At 50.1% G+C, this 18,024-nt stretch overlaps 1 protein-coding gene across 2 annotated transcripts; it reads left to right on the top strand.

The window, feature by feature from the left end:
- Nucleotides 1–368: 368 nt before the first annotated feature.
- Nucleotides 369–17,394, top strand: SCARB2 (scavenger receptor class B member 2). Of its 2 annotated transcripts, XM_040063860.2 has the most exons (13): nucleotides 373–550; nucleotides 5,231–5,388; nucleotides 9,001–9,148; nucleotides 10,295–10,483; nucleotides 11,169–11,260; nucleotides 11,492–11,611; nucleotides 12,411–12,589; nucleotides 12,758–12,876; nucleotides 13,528–13,601; nucleotides 14,371–14,422; nucleotides 14,985–15,143; nucleotides 15,283–15,353; nucleotides 16,447–17,394. In XM_040063860.2, exons 1-12 carry the CDS (start codon nucleotides 434–436, stop codon nucleotides 15,310–15,312), a joined length of 1,437 nt encoding a protein of 478 aa, XP_039919794.1. In that variant the 5' UTR covers nucleotides 373–433; the 3' UTR covers nucleotides 15,313–15,353; nucleotides 16,447–17,394. The 2 variants fall into 2 exon arrangements, with proteins under 2 accessions (XP_039919793.1, XP_039919794.1); XM_040063859.2 differs by lacking the exon at nucleotides 15,283–15,353 and having other exon boundaries at nucleotides 369–550.
- The last annotated feature ends 630 nt before the right edge of the window (nucleotides 17,395–18,024 follow it).

Here is an 18,024-nt window from a genome sequence, read left to right as displayed (position 1 = left end):
GAGGCGCTTCACGCTCCCTGCCAAGTTTCCCCCCGAGAATCGTAGAATTCCTCCGCCTGTTTTCCAGAAGGCCCTTGGGCGCTGCCTTGCCGCACCGAGCGAGGCGCTCCGGCAGCGCCATCCCCGGCGGGCAGGAGGCTTCCGGCTGTGCCAGGAATCCTTGCGGGCAGGAACCACCCCCCGGTGCTTTGGGATACCTTGTCCCGGCCCCAGTGAGCCGGCACAGCATCCCCGGGACAGCGGCGGTGGCTGCAGCGCCGAGGGGCGGGGAGGCGGTGGCTGCTCCCGGCTCCTCCCTGTTCCTCCCTGTTCCTCCCCGTTCCTCCCGGCTGCTCCCGGCGCTGGCGGGCGGGGCTCCCGGCGTGCCCGCCCCCGGAGCCCGAGCCCGGCGAGCCCCGGCGGTCCGAGCTCGGCCCCGGCGGCAGCAGCAGCCATGAAGTCGCTGTGTCTCGTCACCGTGGGGGTGCTGGCCATGACGCTGCTCATCGCCAGCATCTCCCTGCTGGTCGCGCACGTCTTCCAGACGGTGGTGGATCTGCAAGTGAAGCAGGTAAAAGCATTACCGTGTTCCCGTCCTTGTTTACCGCTTTATTCCTTCTGAAAATAGCCGAGGGAGGGAGGGAGGGAGGGAGGGGGCTGGCTCCCTCCTTGCAGCAGCTGTGGGTGAGTGGGCAGGAGCATCCCTGGGCCGTGACCCCCTCCTGCCCAGCACCACCCGCTGGGCTGGGGCTCAGAATGGAGCTCAGCCTGCGCTGGTCCCTGGGCTGGGTAAGAAATGGGTGAGAACGGGTAAAAATGCCTCTTCATGAGGCAGCTTTGCTGGCTGTGGGGCAGCAGGTGTAGCGAGGAGCCTTCTCCAGAGCAGCAGCACCTGGGGGTGGCAGGGGGCACCTAAAGCACCCCTTCTTTTTGCCGTCTCTGTCATAAATTGCTTGCAGCTTTCGTACTTGTTCTGCTGCTCCGTTTACTGGTGCCTCTGGAGCGTGGCCAGGGGTGCTGTGGGCTGGAACACGTGGTGTCTCCCAGTTCCCCAGGCTGGGTGATGGCAGCCAGGCATTTCACCACGTTGTTCCACACTTGGAGACACCCATCCTGGCGCTGCTGTGGATGCAGAGGCCTGCTCTCCTAAGCTTTTGTTTCTTTCTCAGAGCAGCTCTGTGCATTTATCCAGTGGGAAGGGTCAGCTGTGTTAGTAACTCTCTTGGAATTCTTTTGTAAATGAACAATTATTTATCTATCTCAGGAATATCATCTTAGTTCTTATTCTGACAGAGAAACCAGGAATGATAACAAAGGAAGGGATTTGACCAGTGCTGTTGTCTAACTGGTGACCAGATCATCTGTGATCTCCTAACCTGCTGTTCTTTCCTCTGGGCTGTTGACAGGGAGCATTTCTTAGCATGGAAACTGCGTTGTCTTGACTTAAATCCGTTTGGTTTACCGAGCGCAATTTTAGGTTGGCAGTGAGCTTACAGCAGGTTGTGGCATTTGGAAGTGCAGCTCCGTCCCTCTGATCTTGGTTCTCCTTGGGAGGGAGTCTGCCCTCCTCTGCATCTAGAAGTTCTACTTCCAAGTGTTCTTCATGCTGTTATTGCCAGAGGTAAAGGCAGTGGTTTGGAGCAGGGCTGTCGGGAAGTAGGCGTGATCCTCCTTATGCGTATTATCTCCTGGCTGCCTGCTCCTTCTCTGGAACGGAGCCTTATGTAAGGGCAACTTGGTATTCGCTCAGCAGCGCTCGCAGCAATGCAGGGTAAAGTTTCCAGAGCTCAGTCTTTTCCTGCCTGCTGCTCTCCAGCTCAGTGCTGGCACACATCTGGATTGCAGGGAATGAGTTGTCCGGCTCTCTTCGAGAGCTGCCAATTCCCTGAGGGCTTTCTCCAGGAGCCACACCCACCCAGACGGGGGAAGCACAGCTCTGGGCCCCAATGCAGGGTGCTCCCCGTCACTCTGCTGATCTGGCTTCTTTCCACGTTTGCTTTATCCCACGTGAGCTTCCCCTCATTTGTGTGTAGCCTCGAAAGCTGCTGTCTCTTGTGTAACCGTGTGTGTAGCTTAAAAAATCTTGTGCAAATAGACAAATCTCAATTTGCCTTTGAAACGGGCCAAGACCCGAGCTTTTGCAAGGAGTTCCTGTTCCTTTGAGGGCTTTCCAGCCACCCTGAAACGGAGCTGCCTCTCAGTGAGGGGCTGTCTTTGCAGTCTCAAGTGCAGCTGGAGTGGAAAGCCGTATTTTGGAACAGCTGAAGCACCTGTGTGTCCAGACCCGGCACCTGTGAACCTCTGAGGATGGCTCTGCTTGCACAGGGGCTTGTGTGCCACAGCCTTTCCAGCCAAAGGCAGGATCTGGGATACAGAGAGGGTGTGGGAAGAGTGGGAATCCAACCTGCTGTAAGACTTCACATCCCCTTGAAAATCAGTGGGCAGATGTGTTTGTGACAAGGATACTGGCAGCACCTTTCCCAGAAGGCATTCAAATCTCACCAACTTATCCATTGTTTGCTATTTCGTTGTATTCTTGTGAACTAAATGTGCCGTCACAATCAGCTGGCCAAAACCCGTTTGTTACCAGGGCCTAGCACCTGAAACTCTAAAGAGTAATGGCAAAAAATCTATAACGAGCAAGGATGAATCTTCCCCAGGAGAAGGGCATTCCCAGCTGCCAGCGGTGTTGCCTTGTGCCCTGTGCTGGGTAGATGCTGGAGTATTTACTGCCATAGGTGTGCAGGTTATGAATACAACCCAATATTATATACATATATATATGTATATGCTCACACACACAATCAGTCTTTGAGCTGTCTTCCTAATTTCAGACTTGGAAGTCGCTCAGTCCTTTGGGCCAGGTGTTTCCTTCATGCCACATCCTTTACACTGATCATTTTAGAAAACACTTCTTCAACCCCCTTGAAATTCCACTGGACTTGTCACCAGGCAGCTCTTGAGCTGAGGTGTCTGGAATGTTTCAGGCCTAGCTGAAGGATCCATTGGGATGCTCCTTTGGGGCAGGGCATTCCCAAGGATTAGAGAGGTCTGTTCATGTTGGTCTGAATGCTTAGCAAGTTACAGTTAAGCGTTCTGTCATATATGAGCACATAAAAGTGCATCTTTGAATTAAAACGTTTAGGAGTTACAGGAAATTTAAAAAAAAAATAAAATTTTCTGTGTAAGTTTCAGAAATGTTCAGTACCATTTCCCACTCCCACCATCACTGCCAGTAGCCCTTATATTTGGGAGGGAAAGCTCCCTTTTTATTTCCTGTGTGTAAAGCACAGTCAAGGCAAGGAAGCAGCAGCAAATGAGAGAGCTGTGAGTTCAGGGCTGGCTGATAAATACAGTCAACAGGAAGGATGCTTCGGAACACTGGAAATGAGCGTGGACTCCACTTGCAAAGGAGAAGCCCCGATATCCTTGTAATATCATGTGACAGACTGAAATATCCCTGGTAACATTTGGTGAAAAACCAGAAGAGCTTACCATGTTTCATTATTTGACAGTTTTTGGGAGTCTCTCTGAATCCAGCTCAGAAGTTTGTGAATCTGGGTTTGCTGTCACCGTACAGAGCTATAAATAGACACTTAATTTCTGTGGGAGATGCAAATTGTGCCGTGCAATCCAAGAAATAAATCTGGAATGAATATGACCAGTGAATACCCATGAATACAGAGATGAGTCTCCTTGGCATAAATCATAAGAAAACAGGATCAGAAGCATCAGGCTGTGTAGGGAATTGTATATATGAGGTGTTGGTAGTTCCAGAGAGATGCTCCAAGCTCCTCAAATGTGTCTGAAACACATTAATTTTTGAGCTGTGCACAGAATACGTGGGTTTTAATCCTATGGGGGGAAAGCAGGCTGCAAGTGCAAAATGCCACCAGCTGGGCTGGCTCTCACTGCCATTCAGCATTACTGCTGCAATGCCAAGCTCCTGCCAATGAGTTTGTCTTTGAAACAGTCTTCTCTCTATCTCATCCTTCAAAATGAAAGTTTACATGGAGAGAAGATGGCTCCTTAAGTAGGAAGGCCAAGAATGAGTCCTGAGGCAACAACTGTGGCTGATAAGACCCTGTGAACATTGACCACGAGCTGGCAGCCGGCCAGCCTGCTTCTGAGCTTCCACTCACAATATTCCCCTTGTTTTCTTGGAAGAATAAAAGGAGTGAGTGTTGATGAGACCCATTTAATTGCAAATCGTTCCCCTCCTCCCTTTCTTCCGCCTACAGGTGATGTGGTTTTCAGAGATAGAGTATTCTTTGTGTTTATTCCTGAAAATTTCACTCTGCGACCCAGATTTCTCTGTGTGACCCCTGAAGCAGTTCCAGAGTTCTAGCTACATGAAAAGTCTTGATTTTGGTGGTGGGGATGCTTTATAGGTGGGTGAATTTTATCTAAAATGGGATAGTAATAAAGTGAGACATGGAGACCTCCGTTACAGAGCTCTGCATGACAGGTGTGGTTGTGACACTCCATATAACATGTATATACAGATGAGGGGTATCACGGAGGTAAGGGAATTAATGTTTCATTTTCTAAGTGCTTCTGTTATAAAATAATGGTTTATAGCTTGGTTATAAAAGAGACTGACAGACTGTGGGTGTGGAGAGGCATGTGCTGATGTTGCTGTAGGAAAGAAGGGCAGAGGGCAAACAATCTTTCCCCTATTCCAAGACCTTGGAAAGGCACAAATCTTAGAGTGCCTATGTGAAAGAAATTTGTCATTCACAGTTTTTTTCTCACAGGCCACTGAAAAACAAAGTCTAATTGCTTTGGAGAAAGAATCTCACAGCTGTGTTGGAATCTGACATCCTTGGGCAGAGAAATCGTCGAGGCCAGGACTCTTTTGGCCTCCCAACACTGAGTTGTGCTTTTATCCGTAAAGGCTGGCACATTTTGTGGTGTCTTGCACCGGGTGGAGGTTTTTACTGATGCAGGAAAGGAGACAGGATTGCTGAGTAATAACTGATCAGTCTCCATTCTGAAAAATGTCCGGCAGAACTGTCTGTGGGGAGACGTAGAACCACAAACCAACCAGTGCTGCCCCTGGCCGGGAGAGCAGGTGCCTGCGCTGGTTGATACTGAGTGAGCTGCTTCAAACCAAAGCAGATCGATCTACAGTTGGAGTCTCAAGTCTTTCTGCCTGTGCTTGTTCCCAAGGCACGGAATTCCTCTCTCCCCTGTCAGTATCGTGCAGCATGGTAGCATTAGCAGCTGATCTGCCCTTCTCTTGTTTCAGGGAACAGTCCTGAAGAATGGCACGGAAACCTTTGAGGCCTGGGAGGACCCTCCCCCCCCAGTGTACATGCAGTTCTACTTCTTTAATGTGACAAACCCTCTGGAAGTGCTCCAAGGCTCCACTCCACTCGTAGAGGAAATAGGACCGTACACCTACAGGTAGGACCCTTCCAGGAGTTCCACACTTCACAAAAACTGTGGTGTGTGAGGAATCCAGAAGGCTTGGGATCCCGTTCTAGGGGAAAACCGAGGTGCTCATCTGTGAGGGAAGGTTTATCCAGGGGAGCACGGTCACAGCCCACACAGACAGCAGCGACACTTGCACCTCCTTGCAGATGAAGCTGGTGACTTCTGTCAGATTTTGGGCAAAGTTTTGCTGGTGTGCTGCTGTTCTTCACTGCTGAACACAGAGGAAGTTGATGCATCCCGGCCTGCTGTCTTGTGAGCTGGGTGATGTTTGGGAGGCTGGGGAGAGAAGTGTTGCACAAGAGTGTGACTTGTGCTCAGGAATTGGTTCCTAGCTGGAGTTGCACCATGCACATAGGTAAAATGGGGCCAGAAAAATCACTTGGGGTGGTACTGAGGTTATTCCTGATCCAACCCTCACTGAAACATCTGCTTGGGTTTTAAACCTATCACTCATTTTTTACTCATGGATTTCCTAAGGCCATGTGCAGTGTTAGATATTGTCAGGGTCCTAGAGCTGTCCTGTGTGGCATGGAAAGATTTTAAAGTCACCTTACAAGTGAGGTTTCCTTTAGAGCTGTGCTCTGCTCGGCTGCCTGCAGCCATGTAAACCAGGAGCAGGGCTGTGGTCCTGGGAATCCCGGCATTATGAGGAAGTCTATCACCACAAGGTGGCAAGAAGGTGGATTCCTGACTGTCAGCCTCACTTCTGGTCACACAGGCTCATCCAGGCCAGGCACTGGCTCAGTGCCAGAGGGAATCTGTCTTTACCTAAGCTGCAAAATTATCAGAATCTCTTGGTATTTGAATAAATGCTGGAATGAAAGCAGGAGCCTTTGTGAGAACCTTGGTTTCTGCATTATCTCTTGCCTTCCTCCCACACCTCAGCTTTGCTTCTCCCTCTGCCAACAATCCCTTCCCCATCTCCTCTGCATTCTAGTCCTGTGTCTGTTTAGCCCTGGCAATCTCCATGTGGTACTTTGGCAATGTCCCTGCTATTACATGAGCCAGTAGAGCTGGACAAAAGATGATCCACAAGCTCTCAAGTTCCCAAGCTTTCCTTCAGGCATGTGTAGCATAATGCTGGGCATTAGTCAGCAATGTGTTCTGTGTCAGGAAGATCAACAGGACCAGCTCCAGGGTTCACAGAGCTGCAGGGAACCACACAGGCTGATATTCAGCCCTCTTTGCCAGCTTCTTCTTTTGCCTTTCCTTAGCTCCGAGCCTCTCCTGGGTGTCGCACGCAGCCTGGTTGGGGAGGCTGCACCTTGTGCAGGAAGGAGCTGAGCCGGCTGGATGGGGCTGGGCTGGTCCCTGGCCCAGGGGAGGCCCAGCCTGAGCTGCTGGTTTGCTGGGAGAGCCTTTCCCTGCATCCCACGCCACGGGCCGGCTGCGAGTGGGTCCCCGACGCCGGCCCTCCCTGCAGTGTTCTTGGCGGGACAGGGAGGGAAGGAAAGAGGCCGCACGTTCCAGTTGCCTCTGGCTTGTTTGCTTAGCCCGACTCTGGCGTGTCTGGGCAGGATTCCCCTGTGCTCTGCTCCGTCCGATAGAGGAAGGAGGAAAAGTTAGCAAGTGGAGAGCTCTCCATCAGCAGATTCCATAACCCTGGCCTGGCTGTGGCTGCAGCAGGCTGTCAGCGGTGGGTGGGGCAGAGAGGAGGCATTTGGGAGCTCTGGGAGCAGGGAGGGATGTGCCAGCCACACTGCAGCCAGGGAAGAAACGTCCAGCTGGTTTCACAGGCCTTGTGTGGCAAAGCATTGAAGACTCATTTGGCTCAGCATGTGGCAGAGCACCTAAAACGCCCTAATGTGAAGCGCATGGCTCTGTGTTTGTACAGAACAGGGTGTTTGGGGAAAGGCTCTGAGCGAACTGGGCCGGACAGGCAGAGGGAAAACAGGGAGGAGCTGGGAGGGCTCAAGAGTCTCTTCCTGCAGCTCAGAGTTTTCACCAGCTTACACTGTAAGCACTTAAGGCAGACTCTGTAACAAAAACATAGTAGTGCCGGTGTTTTTAAATCCTGGAAGCTGAACTGGCAGCATGTAAAATAAGTAATTACAAAGTGCAAGCTTCTTGTCTGCCCAAGCCTGCTGAGTCCCAGAGAACACTGGAATATTGTCTGGTCTTGCACACATTTACAACTTTATAACTTTAAGTTTTATCTTAGAGCCTCCTATTCATATCCCTCATCAGGGAGTATTGCTTTCCTCTCCAGAGCTGGAGAGGTGTCTCAGGTTACTCCTGGCCTATTTTAGGAAGGCATTTCACAGCTGTCCATTTCCATCCCCTCAGTTCCAGCGCTGGGGTATAAAACAGATTGCTCTCCAAGAGGCTCTTGCCAAGTCAAGTGGAAAGTGCTGCCTGACAAAAATGTTACTGGGTGGCAGGGCTGCTGGAGAGTGGTAGAGACATTGTTTGGGTAAGGAAGATGGGGAGTGGCTGGTTTTTAATAACACTAGGTTCACGGGCCTTTCCAGTTTGCTTTAAATGTGAAAGCTGAGCCAGAGTAATGCAGCCTGTTGTGAGGCTGCACTGATGGATCCAGTGCAGCCAGGAGAGAATCTTGATGCGAACTGAATGCAGAACATCAGAGCACAATATCTGGCAGAACGATTCTCTCTCGTGTCTTGTGACTTGAAATTTGCCCAGACTAATGTGAAAGTCAACAGCCTCCTGAGTCACTGCAGGCTGAGGAAATGGGGAATTTCACCTCCTGTGTGTGCCAGGTGGTGAGCAGCCCGCCTGTCATTTCCCTTTTGGGGTTTGCTGGAGACGCGTGTGTGTCAGCCTGTTCTGCACCACTGCAGAATCCCGATTGGTAATTGCTAATGGCAATGAAAATGGAGCTGTGCTCCTGACATGTGTTTCAGGGTAATTAGGATCTGACTTTCTCGTCGGGCCAGCAGGTAGCATTTGATGTTCCTTGCCAATTGGACTGGTTTGTCAGCAATCCTGAGTTTTATCCTGCTGTCTGAGTCCTTAGACAGGAGCAGCAGCAACCTCCCAGGCCATGGGAAGCGAACAGCAAAAATTCAGTCGAACTTCTGTTGTGCCCAGGATTCCTGCTCAAGAATTAAAGAAGGAGAACTAAAATGAGGCTTGTCCTGCGGTCATGCCACATGTAAGCCCTAGTGCCAAGTGCTCTGGAGCCAGCAGAAGGATTCTGGTGGGTTCTTAGGTCAGGTCCATCGTACATGCAGCCTGCATCTTTCTGGGAGTGAATTTTGCCTGCAGCAGAGGCAAAAGTTTCATTTTCTAACTGGACTTCAAGGGCAATCTCATATACTGTCCTCTAAGTCCTTCTGAGCCATCTGAAATTGTTGTCCTTCCTTTGAGGTTTTTAAAGATGAGGCAAAAATATGAAGTGCAATTAACACGCAGGGTGGTATTTTTGGAAACACCCCGTGAGGTCTGACTCAGCTCACACTGACACAGCAGGGATTTTGTGTCAGTGAGAGAATCTACTTCCAAAGAGCTGGAAATGCTGCCCTTTACATGCTTGCAGCAGTAGAACAGCCATAAGTTAATTGCAGTTTATGCTGTGTCTATTTGTTTAACTTGATTAGAGAACAAACTCTTGTCTTTCAGGGAATACAGGCCAAGAGTGCACGTCCAGTTTTTGGACAATGGAACCAAAGTGTCTGCTCTAAACCCAAAGACTTATGTATTTGAACCTCAGAAGTCAGTGGGAGATCCTGAGGTGGACCTGATCAGGACAATAAATATTCCTGCGGTGGTGAGTTCTCTTTCATTCCTGCTTGGAATTCATCCTGACACACTTCAGAAGGAGCAATGTGTTGCTTCATCCTGACTCTCCCTTTGTGGTAGATAAAGGTGATTGAAGAACAAGAGAGGCAGCTCGTGTCCTGGGCAGATGCTGGTCTCAGTTTGGGGTTGGACTGTTGTGGGGGGCTTATTTTGCTCCTCCCTCTCCTCACACCTCTGCAGTGTTAGTGCCTTCCTCTGGTGCTACATGATCACACGCTCTCCGGGGACAAGGGGAAATCAGGCTTGCTGGGCTTCCACAAGTCAGTGAAACCAGGGAATTAGTGATGTCAAATGCCTAGGAGGAACTGCGGTTTCCACGTGAGAGAGTTAGAAAAGCTTGGGGTTATTCTGTCAAAATTGGAGAAGCTGCCTCCAAACCTGCTTCTCAAACCAGAAACAAACTACAGTAGGGCAGTTTCGGGCAGAGCTGAATGAAAAGAACCTCTCAGAGTATTAGTGTCAAAAATGCACCCCCAGACTGTGCTAGGTGAAAGAGAGTCTCGTGGTGATCACAGGCAGACCATTATTTTGGTCTTATACTGGGGTAGCATGAGAACGAGCAGTTCTAAAGCTGTCACAGCTTCCAGAGGCAGCCAGGCTGTACTCAAGTACTTGGGGATATGATTCAGCCTTTACTCTCCACCGTGGTTTAGTTTCAGTTGCAGGGTATCTTCATTTCAACTTTATCCCCAGCATTTCCAAAAATGCCTGATTTTACAAAGGAGTACAGAAAAGCCCTGTATATAGTAGTAGATAGGACTCAGCTTACTGAAAGTTGCAGACAATACAGACACCTTGTTTTCAGTTCCTCCCAGGCATCTCGTGGGGGTAAGGATTATGTCTCCTTCAGATTTTTGGCTCTGATGTACAGTAACAGGGAGTATGAGAAGAGCCAGAGGTTGGTTAGCCGAAAGAAATGCCCTCCTTTTGTTATGACCTCTTTAAAGCCCTGTTGTAAGCCCACTGGTCAGCTGGAAAGGAAATAAACGTTTATTAGTATTTGAATTTGGGGGAAGTGAATGTGCGGTGGTGGGACGTGCCTGTGTCTGGACGCAGCTGATCATTTATTCCCAGTAACTCTGACCATTGCTCCCTCGTTCCAATGCCCTGGCAGACTGCCATGGAGAGGAGCAGGTCAACCCCTCTGCAGTTTGCCACGGAGGTGCTGCTGCTTCTGTACCAGGAGTCGCTGTTCACCGTCCGCAGCGTGCACGAGCTGCTGTGGGGCTACAAGGACAGGCTGCTGTCCACCATCCACGTCCTGCATCCCGAGATCGATCCCGTCTTCGGGCTCTTCAGCAAGGTAACTGGATGGCCACGCCTGCTGGTGCTTTCCCTGGGGAGTGATGGCACCGCTTTGGGGTGTGCCTGGACTGAGCCAGGAGGGAGGGATAGCAAAAGGGTGCTCCCTCTTCACTTCTAGAGGCTGGATGGGAGGTACGGATGAGCTTTCCAAGGACAACCCCCTCCACTCCTGCCTGCGCTTGCCTGAATAACTTGGGCTTCGTGGAGCCAGCTGTGCAAACTACTAGAGAAATGTCCTGATTTCCTTAGTAATTGACTGAAATTGGATGTTATTTCTGTGCTGGAGCCATTCCTGGCTTGCACAGTGTTTCTGCTCATTGCATGTCATTTTGGTCTGGTGGGAATCCTTGCTTCTTGGAGATGTCTGCAGTGTTGAGGTTATTTCTATGGGGTTATTTTCTTCCTGAGGGCTCTTTATTCTGGGGCAGCTCTCAAAGGGAGAAAAGGCTCATCTGGTGTTGTATTTCCTGCCTTTGGGAGGTGTAAGGATCTTGCCCGGTCACTTCTGCCTCGTTCCCGTTCAAGGTGGAGTTCAATGAACTGCACAGATCTCAGGGTCAGTCCATCACTCCTGAGGTGGATTTGGAGTGGTGACAACTTCAACTCCTGCCACCCCATTGCAGTGACCAGCCAGGTGCCACAGGATGAGTGGAGCCACTGAAAGCTCCTGTATCTGTTTGCAGATGAACGGGACTGATGATGGAGAATATGTTTTCCTGAGTGGGGAAACGAACTACCTGAACTTCTCCAGGATTGTGGAGTGGAAAGGAAAAGAGTAAGTTTTTCAGTGTACTGTTGCCTCTGTTAGAATCCTCCCCTTGCCTGCCAGTTTAAAAAGAATGCAAGTGCAACCCATTTCAATCCCTTTTCTTGTTAGCAGGGCTGAGGCAGGAGGAATTGGCACTGTACAAGTCTGAGTCCCATTTGCTTAGGCCAGGACCTGGCATTGCCTGGCTGCTGCTCGGACATCTTTTAGCCCTTGCTCTTTTTGCTTCCCTTTCTTCAGATCCTTGAGCTGGTGGACAACAGAGGCATGTAACATGATCAATGGCACAGATGGGACATCCTTTCACCCGCTGATCAGCAAAGATGAGAACATTTACATATTTTCTTCCGATTTCTGCAGGTAAGGAGAAGATAGTGGCACTCAGGCTTCAAAGCAGAGCATTTATGTCCATTCCTCTCGAGGTGTTGTGTTAGGCTGGTGATTCTCCTCCTGTGATTTCTTCTAACAGTCGCAGTTCTGCATCTATTCATGGTGGGAAGGATGAGGGTTAGGGAAAAAGTCTCCCAATCTGCACTTAAGGAAGTGTTACTTGAAAATGAAGATTTGTGAGGTGAAAATTTGGAAGAAAACTGCAAGGACAGAATGGACTGCAAGGCTAGTAAGGAGGGGGATGGAATGATTTATATGAACTTTCCTTAAGCTTCTTTCCTCCAAAGTCTTCCTCTGTGCTGTGCTTTTTTAGAGAACCCAGGTTGCCCTCTTCAGAGATTCATGACTTCACATGATGCTGTCTGGAACGTACCAAGGAAATCTTGGCGTTTCCTTCCTTACATAGCACCTTTTCTCCCCTCTTGCCGATTTCCCGGTGCGTGAAGAACGAGACCGATCTCAAATGACTTGAATCAATACAGATGTGTGTTAGGCTGCATTCAGTACGTGCCAGACTGTTCTGTCTTCCACAACCATGTTCCTTTCCTGGTCCCTCTCAGCAGAGGTACCAGCACTCACACAACACGCAGCAGTGAGTGGGGACTGTCTGTTCTGTGCAGCAGCAGGATGATGAGATGTGCGTTTGCTGATCAGAGCCTAGTAAATTCCAGTCAGAGAGCGGTGGGAGTGCAAACCGGGGCAGACACGCGGGCATCAGCAGGGAGACACGTGCAGCTGGGCTCAGTGACTCTGCTCTGCTTCCCTGCAGGTCCCTGTTCCTGGTGTACGACAGCTCGGGAACCGTGGCCGGGGTGCCCACGTTCCGCTTTGTGCCCTCCTCCATGGTGTTCGCCAACACCTCGGTGAACCCGGCCAACGCCGGCTTCTGCGTGCCCGCCGGGAACTGCCCCGGCACCGGCGTGCTCAACGTCAGCGTCTGCAAGCAGGGTACGGCCCAGCTGCGGGGGCGAGGGGCTTGTCCCAGAGACAGTGGGGTCTTGCAGCTCCACAGGGGCCTCTTCCCTCTCTGTGAACGGCTCAGAGCTGTCAGGTCCTCCAAGGCTTCCCCAAGTTCCGTTTTTGCTTTGCTGATGACTCGGTGTTTTCGCATTCCAGGTGCTCCAATATTTCTGTCAGCTCCACATTTTTACCAGGCGGATCCAAAGTTTGTAGAGGACATAGAGGGCATGCATCCCAGAAAAGAATACCACGAGACATTTCTAGACATCAATCCTGTAAGTGCAGCCTTATTTCAAGGGTTCTATAGGTGAATGGATCCAGGCACCAAGGAGGTTTAAGTCACCTCCTTGGATCGTGTCTATTGGCATATCCCATTGACCTCAAGGAATCTCTAGTAGTTCCATGATGCTGGATGGAATGGGAGATCCCCTTGGACGCTTTGGGTCAGCTGTCCTGCCCCTGTCCCCTCCCAGTGCCTCACACAGCCACTGGCTCACTGGCAGGGCAGTGTGAGAAGCAGAAAAGGCCTGGAGCTGTGCAAGCGCTGCTCAGCAGTCGCTGGAACTTCCCTGGGGTGCCCACACTGTTTTCAACAGGGTTCCAAAACACAGCCTGATACCAGCTGCTGTGGAGAAAATTAATTCTCTCCCAGCTAAAACCAGTACAGCAGTGATCTCTACACCCCCACAGATAAATGTGGGTTGAGGAAAAGAGCACAATCACAACCTGTCTGGTTTACAGAAACAGTGCTCTGACTCAGCGGGCTGTTATGTGCAGCTAACGTGGGAGGAAATTCCACAGCTCCTCTCCTAAGGTCTAGTGCAGATCCTGCTGTGTGGTGTGTAGCAGGTTCTTCCTGCATTCTCACAGTTCTCATTCTTTCACCTTTACTGATTTCTTTAACACTGATCTCTTGTATTCCCCAGCTGACAGGGCTCGTCTTGCAGGCAGCCAAGCGGATGCAGGTCAACGTTCACGTCCGAAAATTACCTGAATTTTTGTGAGTGTTCTCTGCTGCTGGGTGGATTCTCATATCTGTGCTGATATTCAGCATGATTTTTTTCTGCAGTGTTCTCATGGAATATGGGTTGGAGAGAGCAAGTGTGAGAGAGAGAAGTCCAATTGATTCTCAGTTCTAAGGGGCAGTATGCTCCCCTTTCACAGATCAAGCAGATTCTGTAGTTGCGCCTGCAGGGTAAAGAATGCTGCATGGTAGCTACTCCTCCTGATGCTTATTGGCACAGATTGGCTGTAATAACTACAACAGAAGTATTTTTTCTGCCCAGTGCCCTTGGGAGACTCTGGCATTCTTCAGGCTTGTTTCCCAGTGCCCAGGAGGTGTCACAGTAACACAACTCCTGCCTGAGCTGGGATTCCACATGTGCCAACTGTTGGGGGATTTTTGCTGCTGTGCTCATGTTGCTTGGACAATAGTTCCTGTGTTTTACAAATAGGAGTAACCTTCAACATCAGCTTAGCTCAATTCCTGCTGCCTGGCACAAATCTGTCACTCAGTTCTTAATGAGCCCTAGATGGATCCCTGTCTTTCACTGCCCACCAAGTCCCAAAATACGCCCTGCTACCAAACCAGAATTTATCTATCTGTGAGGTCGAGATTGTCCTACTCCAGCACGGAAGTGAAAATCCACAGCAAAAAGGAACAGCCCAGAGGTTTTTTAAGGACACTTTCCTCGTTCATTGTTCTTGTATAATCTGTCTTCACAACCCTCAGGTGTAAAAATTCCAAACCCATTTTTTTTTCCACACAGTGAAACCGGCAACATCCGAACGCTGATTTTCCCAGTGATGTATATAAATGAGGTAAATAGTTTTGCAATGTCTTTCCAGCATTGTGGCATGTTAATGCTTGCAGAAATACCCTCTGAGCTAGCCAGAAAAGAAAATGCCAGTTTTCTTGTTTGTACAGCGATAGGTGCATGTTGCTGTTTCTTAACTAACACCCTCCTGCTACTTGTTGTAGTGCTAAGCTCAGCCCTGCCAAACACTCTCAGTCAGACACTCCTTTTAAACTCAGAGGAGCTGGCCATGAGGAAAAGCGGTGCTCAGACAGAGGCAGGACTTCAGGACATCACACCTTTTTTTGAGTCATCTGTTGTGAATATTCCTGTGCTGTAGTTGGATCACTGAATCGATTGGTATTACTCCATTCCTAAAAGGAAAGTTAAAAATCCCTGTTTTCCTTTGGAATGTAGACTAGGTGATCCCTCTGCCCCCGGAAGAATTTTAGGGGGGGAAGTATGTCAGGAAGCAGTGAAGCAGTGGTGGAGAGTGGTTTCCCTGCCCTTCACAAAAGTGATCTTGTAGAAAGCACAGAAATAAATAAACTTTTTTTTTTTTTCCTCATCATCTTTCTCTGCTCCAGAGTGTTCTGATTGATGAAGCATCTGCCAGCAAACTCAGGCACGTCCTGCTGGAAGCCAGTGTTGTGACTGGGATCCCCTTCGTAATCATGGCTCTGGGGATTGTGTTTGGGATTGTTTTTGTTGTGCTGGTGTGCAGGTCCCAGGGGACAAGCGAAGAGGTAAGCAGCTCTTGGATTTGGCTTTTCTTGCTGTCCATCTGCCTGCATTTGATTTTTTTTTTTTTATGGTTGATTTTTATCTTTTGGTGTCCTTCTGCACATGTTTTTATATTGTTTTTGTTGGGAATGACCTTTCTAGGGAGGGGAAGTTTTAATAGACTCAGAATAAACGCGCCAAAGCAAAGGAGCGGAGTTAATCCGAGAAGCCTGGTAAGGCAGGTCCTGTCTCTGTGCCCAATTCCCTTGCTAGCAGTAGTGAAATAAATCAGCCTGTCTAGAGGACCCTGAAGGATAAGATGCAAAAACTCCACCATATTTGAGCACAGATTTAATTGATGTCGGTGTTCTCAGCAGAAGAGCTGCGTTGTGCCAGTGGATTATTTTCCAGAATCATAATGCAAATTTGTGGCTGAAGAACAGATGAATTGCACCAGCAGCAAGCAGGAAGTGTTCACCAGTATTGTCTATTTACAAGACAGCCTGTAAATCTGTTTATGAGAAGTTCTGTCCCAAGATGGCACGCTGGCATTAAGGTGCCTGTCAGGGCAAAAGCTGATGCCAACATTTCACCGTGACAGGGTTCAGATGACACCAGGTGTGGAGCCTTCGGTTAGAAGAATAGTCTGGGTTCTCTAGGAGGCTGTTTTCTCCTCATAGTTGCTGTGGGCTTACTGTGGTCGCATGTGTTTGGTGTTCCCCAAATGCTGTCTTACAACTTCCCTCTGTGCCTGGGGGACCCCTCTGGATCGGTGGATCCACTGCCATCCCATCCCCATGGGACTGTACTTCAGTCTCCTGTGCAGGAGAGACTCCCTCTCCCGTTTCTGAGCCTGCCTGTGTTGTCAGCAGCTCAGCCAAGGTGTCAATCTGTCCCACTGCCCAAGGCCTGTGGTGGGAATTCCTGCCCCACCCATCATGCACAGCTTCAAACCAGCTGTCTAGGGTGTGCTGGAACACTTTACAGGGGTCAAAATGACAAAGGGACACCTGCATTCCATGTTTTCCCTGCTTTGCTTTTTGTTGCTTTTCCTGCAAACAGAGGCAATCCAGCAGTTTGCAGCTCTTCCTTTGATCCCTGGGTGGTTCTGGCCTTCCCTGCCGTGTCAAGGGCTACAGCAGGTCCCTGCCCAAGCTGCCACCCACCCTCTGGTGCTTTCTTAGTGCAGTCCTGGCTCTCTTAGAGGGAATTGTCCTTAGAAGTAGGAGCTTTTCCTTTCCCTGCTTGGAGTCTGGGGAGCCCAGCTTCCCACGGTGAAAGGTCTTTCATGGCCACGTTTAACTTGCTGTGGTTTTGTTCTTCCAGAGCACAGAAGAAGAGAGGTCCCCACTCATCAGGACATCTTAGTAGGTTTTCTTTACCCTGTGAGCTTGGAGAATAAACGATTAGAGCTGACCTAACACCAACTGTCCCCTGTGGAGACACAGTCGTGTCCAGCATCACTATTGGAGGGACGGAGGTGGAAGAGAATCTGCACTGTCAGCCAGGGAGGAGACTTTTTCTCGCCAGCTACGTTACAACTTTCACACTCCATTTTAAAACTGCTCCGGATCCTGCTTTTCTCAACCCTGCCCACTGTTTGTACCCACACCGGCAGCCAGAGAGGATCATAGCCACTGGATGGGCGACCGCAAGCCGGCCTGATTCCCTACAGGAGCGGCACGGCTGGCGTTTGCAGACGGCTGTGGGAATGTGGATGTTCTTCTGGGAACACGGCGGGCTCCTGGATGGCCCCGGGACAGGGACACATTGACTGTGGGCCCGTGGTGTCCTGACCGTAACGTGTTGCGTGTCCTTACTCCAGTGTGCACCAAGTGTTTGTTAGTCGTGTCCTTGGTCCTGTCACAGCACACACGTGCAACTAATCCAACCCAGAGCGAAGCTTTGTGCGGCGGCTGCAGCTCCAGGTGGAGGCGAGCCAGCGGCTGGAAGTGCTTTTCCATGCAGACCACCTAACTGTTCCCACTCTGCTTGTTAGCCAGGCTTTTATCCTTCAGGTGTGGGGTTTGTTCTGCAGCTTAAGGCACCACGGCTCAGCGTTGTTCTTGGGGTGGAGGGGACAAAGCCATTGGGTGGTGTGGTGGGGGTTTGCTGGGAATGCAGACTTGGCATGTTTGGGATGAGAGCACCCCTCTGTGTTATGGACAGGGTCCTGAGAGCTCCTGACACTTTTTTACTTGTCAAGCAGAAACTTGTGTTAAAAGTCACGAAGGTTCCTCTCCCCTTTCCCAATTAAAAGAATATTCTCATTGAGGAATGCTTCCATTAGATACTGAAATGTGTTTTTATAGTGTGTAATTGTCTTTTAAAGAGGGGCGTTGGGGTTTGTATTGCTTGGGCTTGGTTTGGGGCCTTTTTCCTGTCTGCTACTTTGGTTTGCTCTCTGTGAGGATGGTGAGTCCCTTGAATGGATTCCCCAGAGAAGCTGCGGCTGCTCCTGGATCCCTGGAAGTCCAAGGCCCAGCTGGACAGGGCTTGGAGCAGCCTGGGATAGTGGAAAGTGTCCCTGCCCATGGCAGGGGACAGAGCAAGATGGGCTTTAAGGTGCCTTCCAAACCAAACCCTCCTGGGATTCTGTGGTAGCACTCTCACCCTTTTTCCCTGTTCCCCACCAAATGTTCTTTTCCTGGCAGCTTTCTGGGAATAACCCCGGGAAAACGCTTTGAGCACTGGCTTTGCTTTGCTTTTCACAGCCTCGTGGGATACTTTGGGTGCAGGTGCCACAGCAATGTGTTCAGAGAGGGAGACTCCCCGACCTCCCATGGCAGTTGTTCCCTGAGGGAAGGAAGCTCTTCCTCAAGGATGTGGGATGCCCGTGTCACTGGGAAGAAGCTGTGTGATGACCCTTCCTGGCTGCCTGCCAGGTCCTGCAGCGGGACACCC

This window comes from Hirundo rustica, chromosome 5 (assembly GCF_015227805.2).
Source record: "Hirundo rustica isolate bHirRus1 chromosome 5, bHirRus1.pri.v3, whole genome shotgun sequence".
NCBI lineage: Eukaryota > Metazoa > Chordata > Aves > Passeriformes > Hirundinidae > Hirundo > Hirundo rustica.
This window is presented reverse-complemented; position numbering and strand designations above follow the sequence as displayed.